The 18,717-nt window shown below is 38.2% G+C and overlaps 1 protein-coding gene across 1 annotated transcript in view; it reads left to right on the top strand.

The window, feature by feature from the left end:
• Window positions 1-18,717, top strand: part of Itga4 (integrin subunit alpha 4) — an 82,850-nt gene that overhangs the window by 35,967 nt on the left and 28,166 nt on the right. The window contains exons 16-17 of the mRNA XM_004660285.3: window positions 12,771-12,920; window positions 15,377-15,453. Of these exons, the coding sequence (XP_004660342.3) occupies window positions 12,771-12,920; window positions 15,377-15,453 (227 nt within the window). The remainder of the gene's footprint in view (window positions 1-12,770; window positions 12,921-15,376; window positions 15,454-18,717) is intronic.

The raw sequence follows: 18,717 nt of genomic DNA, 5'->3' as shown, positions 1-18,717 counted from the left end.
AAACTTGTAACTTGGATCTCCAACCATCAGGCTGGAAGAGTTGTCACTGGGACATATCCTGGAGTCCAGCCCTAAGGTGTCCCTGGGGGCGGATCTGAATTCCAGCCCAAAGGCAGTTTGAGCTCTGGGGGACCTGCGTGTGTGCATGCTGGCTGGCCTTATCTTTCTACTTGGATTTATGAATTTCTTCTACCTGTATCGATTTGGAAGTTCATCCCAGCAGTGTGAAAACTCTACTACAGGATTTTCTAAATGAAATATAGTTAAAAACAAATGTTAACCTACTAAACTGTGACCTACTATTCCACTTAAATTGCACAATGCCAGCTTGGAAGAGTGTGGTAGTTTGAATGTGATAGTTTGACTGTATGGCCCCACAGACTCAGTCACTTTTGATTAAACTCCCTGTTTGAGCATGCCTGCTAGAGAAGGATGTGGAGTCGAGCCCTAAGGTGTGGTTGAGGGTGGATCTGATTCCAGCCCTACTCGGTGTGTTCAGAGCAGTTTGAGTGCCTGTGGTTTGAGCTTGCTGGTGTTGGTGTTTGCTACACTTGTACCACTGTGCTTGGATCTATGAAAGGGAGCCAGCTTCTTCCACTATTTATGGTGTTTCCCTGGACTCTACAAGTATTGAATAAATCCCTTCCTCCCACAAGCTATTTCTGATTAGATTTTTGTCCCAGCGGCATGGAGCTGATTGTAACAAGGATTTAAAGCCCACTTCCTAAATATCTTCATCTCACACTGATCACTTAGCTGTGCCCTCATTGTCAAAGATTTGCTTTTATCCATCTACAATTGTTATCTTCCTGTTCTTTTACCTACTTGCTTTAAAATATACATACTGCATAGCTCTGCTGAGCCTCAGATGTAATCCATGGTAGGTTTGGTCTGGGGGAAGTGAGGAAGTTGGCTTGTTTTTTGTGACTCCAATGAAGGAGGATCCAGCACAACTGCAGTTGGATTCTTTGTCTCTGCTCCGGCTTTGTTGGGAGGGAGTGTGGGTGGGAATTTGTGTGTGTGGCATGGTAGGCTCATCTGTGGGCCAGAATGACAGCTCTCAGGATGGTGTGGTGTGTGTCCTGCCAAAGCACAGCGGATTGCATGTTTCTTTTATTAAAACACTCATTCCCAAACCAATCATCAGGCTCCTCACATTGGTCATATTTTAGCATAGGATGCAATGCCAGGTCTTCTCTATCAGGGAATGGTGTACTTCATCAGAAAATCTATTGTCACTAAAAAGCCAAACTATTCCCAGGAGTCCTTTCTGGGATTTCAAATTGTAGCCTCAGCTTAGAACTTAATTTTCCCTTAGACACTTAGTCCAGGCTAAAGCAAACAAGCCTCGAGGCTCTGCTACACTGCTATGCTAAGAGAACTAATCCCATGCTATTCCCTCATTTCCCTTAACGCGTTTTATTGTTTCAGCAGAAGGCAGCTCAGAGTTGAAAGTATAGAATGATGTTGATGTAACCATCAGGAATACTGTGGTGACCCAAAGAGGTTCCTGTTTTTTTTTTTTACCTTCATAGATATTTTTACTTACATTAATTGAGTTTAGAGATAACTTCTGAGATCATTGTAAAGGTAGTGCAAGAGCCAACACTAGATGCTCACAAAGAAGCTCATTGTATTGAAGGCATTAAAAAGGCAACAAATTGAGCTGGTTTATTTAGTCCTGTGTTTCCTGGAATCATTTCTATGAATAATCATACATCTGTAGAAAACATATGTAGTAGGTATTTCCAGTTAGTAGATGTTTCTGTGTGTTGTACCTCTACTTGTAACATTGTCATGGCTTTTGTGATAACAGGATGCAACACTGATTTTTCAGTTATATAGTGAATATTCTACTTATTCATTATGTGTTTATTTTTACTTTTTCAAGGCTGGGGGGTCAAACCCCAGTCTGCTGTACATATTCTCTATCACTGAACCCAAGCCCTGTACAGTGAATAATAAACTATAGCACCTCATGCTTGCATGGGTCATACTGTGCTTGGAATTTGAAGAGGTGATCTTTCCTGAAAGGCCTTTTCCTCCTTCTTAAGTCACCTTGCTTTAGAGAGGAGGGCATTTTTTAAACTTAAACTCACAAATACAAAGGTCATAGACTGCTTCCACCCTCATCAACAACAAACTCAGAGAGAGCACAGGAGCCACAGAAATAGCTGCCTGGACTCAAGCTCTGTCGGGCAGCTCTCGTTGTTACCTAGAAAAGTGAGATAGTCAAGAGTTGCGATTTCTCACCTGCACCTGTGTGGATGTCCAAAGCATTAGGAAAATCACACTTCTAAAACTGAAAGAACAAGGCAGCAACTCACTCTTCTCTCTGAAAGAGATGGACAATGTTCAGGTGCATGGAGGGGTCCTGTGTTCCCTGAAACATGCCCAGTACCCAGAGCATATGGATTTGATGTCCAGGCCCCTTATAACAAAGTATGATGGTGCTTTGTTGGTTGTGCCCTCAGGCCCACAAACTTCTGTTCACGGAGCATCCTGTGCTTGCTGACGGAGCATGCTTTATTCATATGATTATTCCTACTGCCCATGCCACTTAAGCTCAGCTTACTCATTCACTTGCTTCTGTAGCTATTTAGTAAGTACCTACTTTGAGTCAGATTCTGTTTGGAACAATTATGCATTATTACTGAATTAAACAAAACAAGATTACTGCTTTCATGAAGCTAGTAGTCTAATAAAGAGATAAAGCAAATGACATGGTAAATAATGTTTATAGTGTTTTAGGAGATAATATGAATGAGGAAAACTAGGAAGAAGGAGAACAGAATACAAAAGAGGGAGAGACTGGGGAAGGGGGAAAAAATACAGTGTGAACAGAGTGCTTAGGGTAACACCTAAGCAAAGTCCTAAAGGAGATAAGGAAATTACTCATGAAAAAACAATGCAGGGTAGTGGCTCTCAATTTCTGTGTTTAACAGCAACAAGCCTTTCTCAAACAAGTCACTGAGCTACAACTAGACCCCTGATTATGTTGGTTTGCTGGTCACCTGTGACTTGGTAATGCTACCGTAACGTGTGTGTTGCTGAGGCTGCTGGCTTGGAAACGATGTTTGGGACGCTCTGATCTGAAAGCAGAGCATCACAGTGAGAAATGGCCTCAGACAAGATGGTAGCTAGTTATTTTAAGAATAGTGGGGAGACAAGGTTGGCAGAAATAAATAAAACTCAGCAAGGGAGAGGACAGCTGCCAGAAACAGAGTGAAAGGGATCGGTGGCTTTGTCTCTAGGTGGAATGGGGACCTACTGTAGAGTCTTCATCCTTGACCCGAAGGACACTCTGATAGTGAAGGAAGTCTGAGGCCCCAGGCTTCCCTGGGGAGCTATTAGTAGTTAATGGTTACTTGGAGATACATTTTCTTCAGCGGAATAGCCACGGATGTTATCCATGCACTGGTAAATAGTGCTTTACCCATGCTCAGACAAAACTCCTAAGGAAACTCAGTGGGTCCTTGACCCCATAAAATCAACAGTAGCAGGGGGACTAGTTCGGAAGAAGGACTTGAGCAAAGGAAGACAAGATCCTAAGAAGCGAATAGAAGGCTGAATATGATCAAAACACATTTTATAAATATGCTCACAGTTAATCAACCAAATAAGATATTTTTTAAAAAATAAAGGAGCATTTCAATTGCTGTGCTGAGAAGAAATAATGGTGTTCAGGAGTTGACACAGATGAGGCACTGAAGTTGTCCATGTGAGAAGTGATGTCTTCAGCAGAGAATGTGACAGTGGCTAGATTGAGAAGTTTAAACCAGATTCCATTATAATTTTCAAACAAAGTGTATGTAAATTGTTTGAAAGAAAGACACACGAAGATGATGTGTCTTTAGCTCAAACAGCTAGACAGATGTCATATCCATCATTCCTTCATAATATTGTGATAGAAGCAACTTTTGTTGAACGATTTGGTGGTTCAGTTGTGCAGTTCTGAAATGAAGGCTGCTCTCCCCCTGCATGATGGTTAAGCTGAGCTATCAGCCAGAAAGAATCTAGAACCCATTACACACAAACCCCTGAGCATGTCTGTGAGGGAGTGATAGATTAGGTTCCTTGAGGTAGGAAGTCCAACCCTAATTGTGAGCAGAACCATGTCATGGCAAGAGTTGATCCTGGACTGAATAAAAGAAGGAAAGTTAGCTGAGAACTATCATTTCTGTCTCTCTGCTTGCTGACTACACACTGAATGTGAACTGCTACTTCATACTTCTGCCATCATGTCTTCTTTGTCGTGATGGACTACATCCCTCACACATTAACGTGACATCAGCCCTTCTTCCCTTAAGTTGTTTCTTATCAGCTATTTTCCATGAGCAGCAAGAAGATGAATCAATAGCCTGTGTAAATATCAAGGAGTAATTTGTACATATCCATCTAAAATTGGAGAGTGGTGGAGCACTGGAATTATAATAATGTAACTTTACTATATGGGTGGTTTTTGAAGTTATATGAGATGGCTGAACAGAAGCTTGGCAGCTGTGCTCAGGCACTGCAGCGTTAGAGGCCCCAGAGGAAAGAAGAAAGTGCGTGATGACAGAAGGAAGCAGGGTTGTGGTATACTGCAAGGGAAGAAAATCAAGCAGAGGAGGAGGGTGTGAAGACTATTAGTGTTGCTGCTTGGTAGAATTAAGATTAGGCCTGCCAACCACTCACCTCTGCACATAGTGATGAGGAGGACCTCTTCGTGATAACAAACAACCCAAGCATTTCATAGGAGCAGTGGGAGGAAGGAGAAGAGAAACTGAAAGCAGTGAATTTAGGCTGCTCTTTCACAATGCTTGGCACCAAAGGTAACCAAATAAATGGGATTGGGAGTCAGAAGTTGTTGCAAAGCTGTTTTGTTGTGATTACTTTTTATGACAGGAGAAATCTCAGAATCGTTTTGACTAATAGCCATCCTCTCTGATAGAACAAAATTGTTGTGACTGGAGAGGGGAAAATAGCAGGAAAAAAACCCAAAAACTCTTGAGTAGGCAAAGGGAATCATTGTACAGAGGAGTGGACATAGTTCATCTGTCTGGGCTTCGTGATATGTGGGGCCATGGTATTCTCCGATACCCTCAGTGAAGCAAGAAGTGAAGTCATCACTTCACATAGGGGTGGGGAAGTGGTATTCGATGTCTGAGAAGAAGAAATTATCTCTAAGAAGCCAGAGAGTAAGAAGTATGTTATGGTTGTCAGACAGTGTTGTCCATGGTCATGGAGTCATTAGTCAGTATGGTAGTGTTTCTTATCCAGCCACACTCAGCCAGGTCTATCCTTTTGCTGAGTGTGAACTAAGAAAAGGACAAGATAATTGAGAGAAATTTCTCAAGGGGAGGGATGTAATGTAGTCATGGCCACTGAGTTTAAACAGGGTCAAGAGGGAGAGGAGTTATCAAGAAATGAGAAGCGGATGAATGAACTAAGCTGGAGATGATGCTGAAGTCAGTACATTTTGGATTTATGTTGGAAAGGGAATAACTTTGGAAGATCTTATAGATAACACAAATTATCAAATCCAGTGGACACTTGGAGCTGAAGAAAAGATTGATTCATTTAAAAAATGCTCATAATTTCTTATTTAATGCAAATGAAAGTCTTGAAATCTATTTATATTTCATTAACCCATCATATTATTGATGGTGAAATATTTATTTAAAATACCCCTCAGATCTCATTATAAAGCCTTCTTAACCCATTCAATTTTATTTTCTAATTTCGCATTAGAAGCTCTTGGAAGATAGGTGATAATTTAACGAGAATCCAGGTCAGGTCATTAAGATGTGAGTTTCTAGTGTATTTTTCTGAGACTATGTGTTGGTTTAGCTGAAAGGCAGCAGACACATCCACTTTCTCATCTTCACACTCTTTCTCAGAATTTAAATATGATTGGGATTATTTTACTTCAGTGATAATATTTATTCTCAGTCTCTATCTCTCTGCTTGCAAATAAATCAATCAAATTAAAAAATTGTTCTTTATAAAGTAAAAAAAGAAGAAATTGCTTTTTTTATTTTGCTTTAAAAATTGCATTGTATTGTAGTTATTTCTAATTATGCCATACTTTGATTTTTGCCATTAGGGCTACAAAATTATTGGATTCTACATTACATAAGTAGAACCTAGAATTTAGAGAATCTATACATAGCTTGTATGACATAAGAGATATGTTGGGCTTTTTAATTACTTACTGTTTTGTCTCTTTAAATTCTCTTCCATGAGACATCACTCTTTCCTCATGATTTTCCTACTCAAGTGTGTGAGAAGGAATATATCTTTGCTGTATTATTAGACATGAGATTTCTGAAGACATTGTGATTTCTCGGTTTCTCTTGAACTAAGCTCTGCATCAAAATATTCATTGACATTTCAGTAACAGGCACTATATCCAGGTAACAAATGAAGCAATCTCGGTGCCAGCATATTACATGATGACAGTTGTATGGTGTTCTAGAAGAGGATTGATTATTATAACTCATGCCAACCCATTTTTAGGTTGCAAGGTCTTCAAAGAAAAATCTTGTCATCCATATATTAGTATGCTTGTATCCCTTTTAGAGCTAGTAAAATTCAATACAGAGGACACAAAATCAATAAATATTTGACAATTTTCTGCCAGCTGTATTCTCTATGCTACTTAATGATTTCTATAAGGGAAAATTGGAGAATGTTCTATTTGTATAATGGTTAGGGCATCTATGTTAGAATGGATGACTTTGCAGGAAGTTGGAGTACCTGGATACCTGAAATTTCTGTACCACTTGTACCAAATTTATTAGATTTATTATTGGCTATAATCTTCCATGCTGATGCTTGGTTTTATCTCCTTCCTCCTCAATGCTATTTTAGTAACACAAGACATTTAAAAAACATAAGTACCAGGGGCTGGAGAGGTGGCTTAGAGGTTAAGGCAGTTGCCTGCAAAGCCTAATGAACCAGGTTTGATTCCCCAGTACCCACATAAATCCAGATGCACAAATTGGCACATGCATCTGGGGTTTGTTTGCAATGGCTGGGGGGCCCTGGTATGCCGAGTCTCTCTCTTCTCTATCTTTCTCTCTCTGTTTGCAAATAAAATGAGTATCATGTGTATTTTTTTTTTTTTTTTTTTAGTTTGGGTCTCTCTCTAGCACAGGCTGATCTGGAATTCACTATGTAGCCTCACGGTGACCTCAAACTCATGGCGATCCTCCTACCTCAGCCTCCCAAGTGCTGGCATTTAAAAAATGTGCACCACAATGCCCAGCGAGTACCATATATTTTATTTAAATTTCTTCTATGTAAGGATCTCTCTGGTTCTTTCCAGTACTAATAGGCCCTTCAGTACTTACTCCGCACATACTTACGTGGATTAATAACTATACTGTCTAACAAAGGCTTCAACTTCCATGTTCATATTCATGACTCTTCTTGTACACAGTACACTCACAAACAGCTATCTGCAAATATCTGTGCCTTGACATTGTTTTCAATTTAACATTTTTTTCCATAATTTAAATAAATTTCTGAAGTATTTAAAAAAACAATAGGCACAGGGAAGATAGCTCAGTAGGTACAGTGCTTGCTATACAGAGGTGAGGAAGAGAGTTCAGATCCCCAGAATCCATGCAAAAATAGACACTGTGGCAGTGCAAGCATCGGTAATCCCAGCATCCCTATGCTGAGTTGGGAGGCAGCGACAGGAGAATCCACAGAAGTCTGCAGGCCAGGTAGCGTGGTGTTCAGAGTAGTGAATAAGAGACACTGCGTGCAATACCGTGAAAGGTGTCACCGGCCTTCGTGTATGTGCTGCAGCGTGTGTACGCCCACACTCACATGTACACACGTGACGAGCATAATAGGAGGACATGGGCCTCCAGTTAACTCTCAACGTATGCAGAGTTCTATGAAAGCCAAGCAAGGAGGTAGGCTTTGTATAATTTTAGGTGTAAGCTAATCTGCATGCTTGTGGGTGCCATTTTATGTAATTGTCCATAAAGATGTGCCACGGAGTCTTTGTCACCTTAATAAACTAACAAATTTAAAAGCCCGCATTAAAAATGATAAGCAAATTTATGTTTTCCTTACCAAATATTTACTGTGTCACTCTTAAGATGTTTTTTAATGTAACAGCTTATGTCCTTTGATGGAGCTGTTAAAGTTAACAATATCTCAGTATCTTCCAAATGCAGTTCTTGCAAGAGCACACATACATTGTACATATTGTGAGAAAGGTGTAATTAATAGCTAATTAGGATAATGAAAGTAATGTACACCAGATGTGGAGAAGACCTTGTGGAAAATTAGTATGAATTAAATAGCATGTTATTTGGTCAAAGCAGGCTTGTTAAGAAGAATTAAAACAGTGGACATGTGGAGGGACAATCAGTGGCTATATAGCTCTGACACCAAGGGAATAATTTAATCAAGTTTGCTATTGTAATGTGCAAGGCTTCAAGCTGTTCCATTTTCACAAGTTGATAACTTGGGATTTGGGCCTTGATTTGCAGCATTCCAATATGGTCAATGATTCATGTTGAGATGGTCACTTATCAAGTAATTTAATAAAAGTATCTCTATGTAGAAGGATGGAAAAGTAAACAGGAAACTTGATCTCCAACACTTTCAGATAGCATTTAATTAATATGCATCTAATACTTGTTTTAACACACATTTTCTATTTAATGTTCATAGGTTGATTGTAGTACAGTTTCCTTATTCTTTCTAGTGATAACCATCATTTTTTGAGCAATTAAAATTCAGTACTTTCTTGGTAGACCTATATAAGTACATTTGAAATATTATGGATGTAATCAGCATTTAACATAATGATATATAGTTATCACAGGAATTCCTATGTACTAATACCATCATTGCTACTGTTGCCATTTTCAGGCAATGAAGACATAAACAAATTAACTTGCCAAAGATTAGATGCATAGATGGACCTGTTACAGTCATATTTCAGTTCTTGTCTTCTCAAAGTAAAAAATTCAGTTGCAAAGCAAGCACCTAAAAAGATATCAGAGTGGGCTTGCTTTCCCAAGGGGTGTTAGCAACTCACTGTGTTCTGTGTTGTGGATCTTAAAGTAGTTTTTGTGAACATTTATAAGGCAGGAAGGATATTTATAGGGTAAATGGTTCCCAATCTCCCTTCTTAGATACTTGTTTCCACAATCCTTCAAGAAAGTTCACAAGGGAGGTTGAAAAGAGAACATAATCCGCCAGGCATGGTGGTGCATGCCTTTAATCCCAGCACTCGGTTGGCAGAGCTAGGAGAATCACTGTGAGTGTAAGGCCATCCTGGGACTACAGACTGAGTCCCAGGTCAGCTTTGGACAGACTGAGACTATATCTCAGAATAACAAAGGGAAGAAACCACATTGTAAATGATGTTACAGTGAAGCCTAGGTCTTTTGAGGATGCAGACCCTTTCTTTCTTAATGCACATGTGTGTGAAAATGTCCTTTTACTTATGCATCCCATATACTTGGAATGACCTCTTTACAGCCTGAAGGATATTTAACTGCATTCTGACCACCTGGAGATGTGGCTGTAGCTAACTCCTTTTGTAGACCATTTGAGATACTATGATAATTGATCTCATGACTGTCTGTCAGTTAAGACATTCTGTTTCCCCACAACAATTGAAGCTTGATGATAAGCTCTGGGGCTAGCACACAGTCACTTATGAGGCTGCAGAGACAGGACAGGGCTCAGCCTGTGTCTTAGGACCCCTTCTTCAAGTAATGCAGTTCATGTTGGGCTTCTACTTAATAGGCAAAAAATTTGAACACTAGTATTCTACCACCAGACAATTTGTTTTTAACTATTATATCAATAATATAAATGAGAAGAGAGAAAGTGATATCTTTTCTGTTGATACTTATATAAAGCCAGAATAATTACAGTCTACTATATGGTGTGTGTCACCTATTTCAGTTTACTTCATTGATCTTGCCAAGTTACTGTGGATGTAAGTAACCTAGCAATTCTCTCTAGAATTAATAATTTTCCTACACACCATGGGTTATTGTTGATTTTAAAGTCAACTCTTGTAATTTGTTTTTATGAAGTGATTTTAAGCCATAATCCTATAATGAAATGATCATAGACAGACAGAAATTTGGTCCACTGATGTTACTCAGTAGAGGTATGTCAATTACAATATGTGGGACTACCCTGAAGAAACCATGGAACATAGATATAAACCTCCAATGTGAGTTAATATAATATGTCTAGGGAGTGGAGTGATGGCTCACCAGTTAAGGTGCTTGCCTGCAGAGCCTAATGACTGGGGTTTGATTCCTCAGTACTCATGTAAAACCAAATGCCCTAAGTGGTGCATGCATCTGGAGTTAATTTACAGTCATTGGAGGCCCTGGCTCACCCATTCACTTTGTCTCTCTTCTATCATCTATCATCTATGTATGTATGTATGTATGTATGTATGTATGTATGTATGTATGTATCTATCTATCTATCTATCTATCTATCTATCTATCATATATCTATCATCTATCCTCTTTTATCTTCTCTCTGTTTCCAAATAAATAATTTATAAAGAAGATCATCTGTCTAGCCTTGGGAAAAACACTTGACTCACTTTTCATTTAATAATCAAGAAGGGCTTTGTTGAATGTGTTTAACATGAGAGCCTGTAAGTGAACTAAGTGAACTAAGCTTTACATTTAGATTATTACATATCACATCAAAGTCTGTGACAAACTCTTCAGATCACCTTCAGGGTATCAAAAAAAATTCTAATACCAAGAATAATACATAGATTTTTCACATTATTCCCTGTGTTTGTTGGCTGCAGTCAGTCATGGGGTGTGACTAGCCTGCTCCAATCCTGAGATTGTTTCTACATGAAATTCTTTTTCTTTTCTTTCTTTCTTTATTTATTATTTTCACAATTTTTATTAACATTTTCCATAATTATAAAAAATATCCCATGGTAATACCTCCCCCCATCTACATGAAATTCTTCATGTGCTTAGATGTGTCATCTACATGTCTTCTTTCACGTAGCCAGTAATTGGATTGTGTTTTAAATCTTCATATGTAGCTGTATTAGCAAGAGCTCACAAGCCTACTGTTTAGATAAAAAGAGAATGAAGGATACTCCAGTCCGTATACTTTGGAAATTTCATTTCTGTCTAGCAAAGTCTTAAACTAGAAATTATGTTTTGTATCTTACCCCACTTCCATACATGTATTTTGGATTCTAGAACAACTTTCTATATTTTCTGAAGTTATTATGTTCTCAGATCCTAAACACTTCAAAGTTATTTTCTAGGTGATTACTGCAAATTTTGAATATGTTTGAAAATAATTCTGATAATCTGTTTTAATGAGAGGACTAGTAAATAATCAGATGCATATATATCTTTAATTTAAAAAATTGTAGGTGTGAAATGTGTTCCTGTGTGTGCGCACATGGGTGCACTTGTGCTACATAACACATGTGGATGTTGGGGACCAACTTTTGGGTCCATCTTGTCTTCCCACCTCATACTTGGCAGGGTTTGTCTGTGTGTCTCCCTTTGCTGTTGCTGTTCTCTGCTAAGCTCCCAGGAAATTCTCCTGTCTCCACCTCCTGTCTTGACACCATTGTGCTGGTAGGTAGACTGAATTTGTGTACATAGATGTGAATGGTGAGTACCTTATCCACTATGTCACATCACCAGCCCTAAAAAAATAGAAGTTCATAGAAAATATTTCTGAAAGCAAAAATTAATGCATGTCTTTAGAAATAAATAGAAATAATGACTAAACAAATAATTGGCTAGGTTTCTGTAGAGATGGCTCAACTGTTTAAGGTACTTGTTTGCAAGCCTGCTGACAGTTGAGTTCTCCTCAGCTTCCATGTGAAGCCAGGTGCAAAGTGTTGAGTGAATTCTCTGTGACTCCAGCAGGCCTGTGACAATTGCAGGCAGAGCCAGGAGAACCAAGAAGCTCACAGTCTTGCTAGTCTGGCATTATTAAGATAAGAGAGACCTTGTCTCAAAGAACGTGGAAGGAGATGGGTGCCTGGAGGTTTTTGTCTTACTTGCACATATATGCTGTGAAATACATACAGCCCCCAGCCACATATACAGACATACATATATACACATGCACACAAATGTAAGTAATACTAAAAACCTGATCCAATTCAAGGTGGCATATTTCTATTAATTCATAGGTTAATATTACATGGAATAAAATGGTAATGAGAGAGGCTTGGAAATGGTTTAGTGGTTAAGGTGCTTGCCTGCAAAGCTTAAGGACCTGGGTTTGATTCCCCAGTATCCATTTAAGCCAGATTCACAAGGTGAGGCATGCATCTGGAGTTCATTTGCCCTAGCTAGAGGCCCAGATGTGCCCATTCTCTCTATTTTTCTTTTTCTTTCTCTCAAATAAGTAAAAATAATAATAAAATATACAAAAGAAAAATACACTTTAAAATACTAATGAGAAGTTTAAGATTATTTAGTCTTAAAAAATGTGTATATTTTAATATTAAACTACAAAATCATAGAACACAAAAGGAATATGTTAAAATGAAGAGCTTTGCAAGCACTTACAAGATTTTTTTTTATTTTTTATACTTCGTTGTTCATCACAGGAAACACACTATATCTGTAGTCCAAAAAGAATTCAAAACAATTTACATAAAAATTAAGAGATTGATTTTACTTCCATGTACTTATCTGGCCTTATGTATGAAAGGACTTTTACAACTTTTTCTTTTCATTCTTGTTTGTGTCATTGATTCAAATGGCTTTAAATTTCCTTAGAAATATGTCCGAGACATCCTCACCCCAGTTCATATAGAAGCTGCTTACTACCTTGGACATCATGTGATCACCAAACGAAGCTCAGAGGAATTCCCTCCACTTCAGCCAATTCTTCAGCAGAAGAAAGAAAAGGACATGATTAAAACAACAGTAAGGACTTTGTGTTGTTGTTGTTGTTGTTTAAGATATCATGTGACTTAATCCAATAATATTTAAAAAATATTTTTATTTATATATGTGAGAGACAATGAGAGAGAGAGAAGGCCCACTGCAAAGAACTCCAGATGCGTGTACCACCTTGTGTATCTGGCTTTATGTGGGTGCCAGGGAGTCAAACCCAGGCATTAACTTTGCAAGCAAGTGCCTTCAAACACTGAGCCATCTCTCCAGCCCCAATAATATTTTTTAATGGGACAAAATTCTGAAGAAATTAGAAAAGTTTTTGAACTTTGAGGGTGTTTTTACAAATAAAAAATAGATTTGCTGTGCATCTTTTTTTCCCAGTTTATTTTTTATTCCTCTTAGGATATTCAACTGAATATTTTAGAATATACATTTAGCCACAGGAGTGGCTCCCCGTAAACATAACGTATACAAGAACTGTACCCGTGGTACCTTGCTGATGAAAGAACAAATGACTAGAGATGCCACAGTGGGTGCTGCTTGCATTGCCAGTTGGTTATTCACTGATGCGCCTGGAGCTCGGCTTCAACCCCATCTTTCTTATCTTCTCTCTCACTTTTTAGTCACCATGTCTCTCACTCTCCCTACTCATGGATCCACTCTGTCTTTGTCCACTTCTCATCCTGAGTGTTACTCATTTATAAACACGTTTATTTGTGTGACATATTTCTCTTTAGAATTTCATTGTATAATTTTCAGCCATATCTGAAGAACAGCTTCATTTTAGATCAAACCCTGCATTCTAAGTAGTAAACTGCTTTTTCCCCCTGAGTTGATCCAAAATATTTTAGTTTCTTTGATAGTGCATTCATGCTCAGGAGTCCTGCTGTTCATTCTTTTCCTGTCCAACAGCACGGGAGTAGCTAACAGGATGCATTCGGATGTGGTCAAAAGCACTTGTTAAACCATGCACTCAAGGCAGACAAAGTGCAAAACATGAAAGGGACGTTTCAAGGTCTAGTTCATATCCTGTCCAGGCAAAATTGCCTTAAACCACTATAGCATATTTGAGTTTATAATTACCACTGTCTAGTCTAGGAGATTTGATCAAATGAACATAGTGTTTTAAGAGTAAATTTTCTCTGACTCTTAGGATATTAAAATAGTTATGGGAAAGTTGGTTTTTATACTCTTCCTTTGAACTTGAATTTTTAGTACCCACCAATTTTAAATGCCATTAACAATTAAAATGCCAATATTATAAGCACATAAGCCAAACTGCAAGCAATCTATAATTAATCTTCAATTCTGAGAAGATCTTGCTCTCCAAATAGGAATGGCAGAAAAATGTCACATTGAGGTACATGCTTTTGAGGGATATTTATACATCCACTCTCTTAGGCCTCGGCAGTTTTGGCATGGCATGTCATTTGATAGTTCCCTGTTTATTTCCCACTTTGGTTGGAATCCTCAGTCACTTTTTGGACTTCTTTTCTGTGTTTCTTTTTTATTCATCTATTCCTATTCTCTTGCTTTAAAAAAAAAAAAAACTCCTTTTCTCTCTCTTTCTCTTCCACACTCCTTTCTTCTCTTCTTTTCCTTCCTTCCTTTCTTTCTCCTTCTTTCCTTCTACTCTTTCTTTCTTCCCTTTATTTCATTCTTTCTTTGTGTAGTGTATACCTTATGTCTTCTCATGCACCTTATGATATGCATCAGTCCTATTAAAATGTATCCAGGGCTGGAGAGATGGCTTAGCAGTTAAGTGCTTGCCTGTGAAGCCTAAGGACCCCTGTTCAAGACTTGATTTCCCAGGACCCACCTTAGCCAGATTCACAAGGGGGCGCTCGAGTCTGGAGTTCATTTGCAGTGGCTGGAGGCCCTGGCGCACCCATTCTCTCTCTCTCTCTCTCTCTCCTGTCACTCTCAAATAAATAAACAAACAATATTTTTAAAAATATTTTAAAAATGTATCCAGTTAATACATGGTAGAATCTTCATGATAGACTACCACTAATTTTGTTCAATATTTTCTCAAAGTGAAACTTCTAAGTTTTTCCTACAGCTACTTTCATGCATATAAAACCACTGCCCATCATGTGCCAAAATCAAGTACATGCTATGCTTATGTGTAACAAATATGATGAAAATTCAGAACCAGAAAATGGAAGGGAAGCTGCTAGAGTATGTTGGCAGTTAATATTCTCCAAATATCTGCAGAATGCCTTTACTTTACTGTTTTCAAATCTTATTTCACTTAACGAATTTAGGCCTTAAATTGATCTACTGGAAGAACTGAGTATTGGTAACTTGCAACCTATGTGAGTCTACTGATTAATTATTTAATTCAACCCATGAGGACAGATAATTTGATGTATTAATTTCATTTATTGAATGTAGTACACATGCACTGTTTTTATAAAAATATATCAGAATTTATCCAGTCATGGAATTAAAATTTTTAAAATTTCATATTTTATTTCCAGATAAACTTTGCAAGGTTTTGTGCCTATGAAAATTGTTCTGCTGATTTACAGGTGTCTGCAAAAGTTGGATTTTCAAAGTAAGTATCTTCTACTCTGTTTTTCATCAAAAGTACACAACGGTGCATGCATGTGGCTTCCAAAGAGAATGAAACTGACACTTGGGAGTTTATTTCATTTAAAGAACTGTTAAAGAGCAATGTTGTACTGAGAAAGATTAAACATACATACATGCACATTCAAGCATTGCCATTTTCTAAGCTTGAAAGTATATAAGCACTAAGGTTTTATGAAGCAGGTTTTAAACTTTTATTGGTAACTTAAAAGATATTTAAGGATTCAATTGTGCTTTGGAATGTTATCACCTGTATGTCCCTGGTAATTGTTTGGATAACAAGATGTGTTTTCACTACTGCAGAATGGTTGGTATTTACTTACATTGGAAAATGGATTCTATCATTCAAATTGATTTACCAAACAAGATATTTTGACAAATCTGACAAGGAATAAACTAACTTGTTCTAAATTCAAAGAATGATAAAAAAAGAAAAGTAGGAAAAAATACATGCAATGTGCTTAAAAATAGCATCTAGCACATAGTAAGAATTAGATAAGTACTGGTTGCTTATATTATTTTGTGATGGAAGACAAACCATTGCAATCTTGTATCATGTCTTGATCCTCTGTATTCAAATTGTTTTACATATTAGAGTGAGGAAGGGGAGGGGGAAATAGAGAGAGAGAGAAAGAGAGAGAGACAGGTAGAGAATATGCATGCTGGGGTTGAATATGCATGAGAAAAAGGGAGATGTAACAGTGATAAGTAAAGGAGATGAGAAAATAATCTTAGGAGGTGGGACTTAAATAAAGGAACACTGCGCTTCGCAACATTTTGAATTTGTGGGGCCTTGGTATATAGCTCTGCACTTAGAAATTCCAAGCTAATCATGATTGAAATTTTCTCTACATATAAGTGACTTGTGAGATTATTCAGGGAGTAGAAATGTAAAGTTTATAGAACAAATAGCTACATTTAAAAGCTTAAAAAGAGTTGAAATCCCTGTAGGAGAATGAAAAGCGATCTTCAGGGCACTACTGGTTCTTAACATAATGAGTGGGGAATGTAGAACTGTGGAGTTCATATTAAAATTGTATAGCAAGGGCTGGAGGGATGCCTTAGCGGTTAAGGCATTTGCCTGCAAATCCAAAGGACCCAGGTTTGATTTCCCAGGACCCATCCTAGCCAGATGCACAAGAGGGTACATGCATCTGGAGTTTGTTTGCAATGGCTGGAGGCCCTGGTGTGCCCATTCTCTCTCTCCCTCCCTCCCTCCCTCCCTCCCTCTCTCTCTCTCTCTCTCTCTCTCTCTCTCTCTCTCTCTCTCTGTCCCTCTTTCTCTGTCAAATAAATACATAAAAAAATTACAAAACAGTATAACAAGACCAGGGAGTATAATGGCTGGGGCAATATCATGAAAGTTGGTTTCTAAAATGTGAGAAGAAAGGTCATCAGAAAAATGTCAAGGTGAAAAACTCAGTGAATTGGTAATTAAGCAAAAGGGGGACTATTAGGCACAAGTAGGTTCAAGTGAAGAGTTTCTGTGTGTTTATTGTGTGTTAGTTACTTGATCATAGAGGACCAGAGCTGGGCAATTGTAAATCAGAGAGGGAAGCTTCAATTTGAATCCCAAGGGGTACTTTTAAGTCTCCACTTGAACTTTCCTCTGATGCATTTGACAACTCCGAACTTCCTCTTCTGAACCATTTTTCCTGGCATTCCAGTGCTGACTTCCTCCTCCTCTAGTCTTCTGAGCTATCTTAGTGACAATTGATTGCTCTTGAGCCCTTCCACGTCCTACCATGTTTTCCCTGTATGATCTTGCCTACAACTGTATCTGTCTTGGCCTCTCACACTGCTGATACCTAAGTCGGCATCTCTGAGCTTGATATCTACATGTCCTGTGAGGCAAGTCCTCTTGAGCAACCCCTAGGCACAAGCTTACTGGTTATCTAGAAATGAGACAACCATTAGTCAGATACCAAAGCCAGCAAGTTAGGGTTAAATCTGCATTGTACTTATTATTAAATATTAATAAACCTAATTAAGCCCTGACCTACATTGTATATTAAGTTTTGCAACACTGCCATTTAAATGTCTTGCTTTTCCATCTTCTATTTCTCTACCACTGTTGTTTCTAGCAGGCACTCAGTGTCCCACCCAGATCCCCGAGTCCTTCAGTTTTCTGAGCACCTGCCTAACATGAATATCTGAAAAGGATTCAGCAATTCACTCTAGCCTTAAATATAAACTCCTTGGTGTTACTTCTCACTAGTGCCCCAGAGGTTTTTTCATAGGTAGAAGAAAGGGACACATACATAATCCTGCATTTTCTCATTTCTATTCATCTATGTAATGAGCCCATATTTACCTCTAAACCTCAGCATCTTCTAAGGAAACTCATCCATCCTCATTCATCTCCTTATAGTTAGATACAGTCACTACATCCCTGGTCCAACAGCACTGTGCTCACTGTATCAAATGCCTCTCCATAATGTCCTGGAAGCTGCTGCAATCAAAGAACCTGTCTTCATCTTTGCATTACCAGAAATTGTACTAGAGTTCCTGAAATGGTAAAGGTGACTAATGGAGGTTTTCTGAGAATGGAGCAGCCATGCAAAAGAGGCAGCACACACTGGATCAAATGCACAAACAGAGGAATGATCCTTAGAAAGAAGTTAGCATTCTTTTAATCTCAACCTAAGAAACTCTGAAAAGAAGTATGACATTAAGAAATTGCAACATGGATGGCTAGGAAGATGGCCCAATAGCTAAAGGTGCTTGCTTGCAGAGCAGGCTAGCCCAGGTACAATTCCCCAAATCCCACAGAAGGCCAGATGCAAAAAGTGGCACAAGCATCTGGCACTTGTTTGCTGTGGCAAGAGGCTTTTCAAATTTGTTTGTGTGTGAATATATATATATATATATATATATATATATATATATATATATATATATATAAAATTTAAAACAGAAATTTCATTGTGGAAAGAAGAAAAGCTATGACTGGTTACCATTTCAAAAACAGTATTCATGTATATTAGTGATGGATTAGGAGAGGGACAGCATGAGTACCAAAAAGATCTAAAGATCTAGTTATTATGATGAGTAAAACAGGGAATCAATTGGGAAACAGCAGAGTGATTGCCATGCAATGCTGAGTGCCTTGCAGGGGGATATTGACATATGGCAGAGGACAAATTAATTCAGTTCACTTAGTTAATGCACACTTTGGTAATCTTAGTTTAGGTAGTCCCCAGATGAGGGGCAAGCAGCCTTACTTGAT

This window comes from Jaculus jaculus, chromosome 4, assembly GCF_020740685.1.
Source record: "Jaculus jaculus isolate mJacJac1 chromosome 4, mJacJac1.mat.Y.cur, whole genome shotgun sequence".
NCBI lineage: Eukaryota > Metazoa > Chordata > Mammalia > Rodentia > Dipodidae > Jaculus > Jaculus jaculus.
Note: the sequence above shows the minus strand (reverse complement) of the source record. Positions and strands in the feature narration are given on the sequence as shown.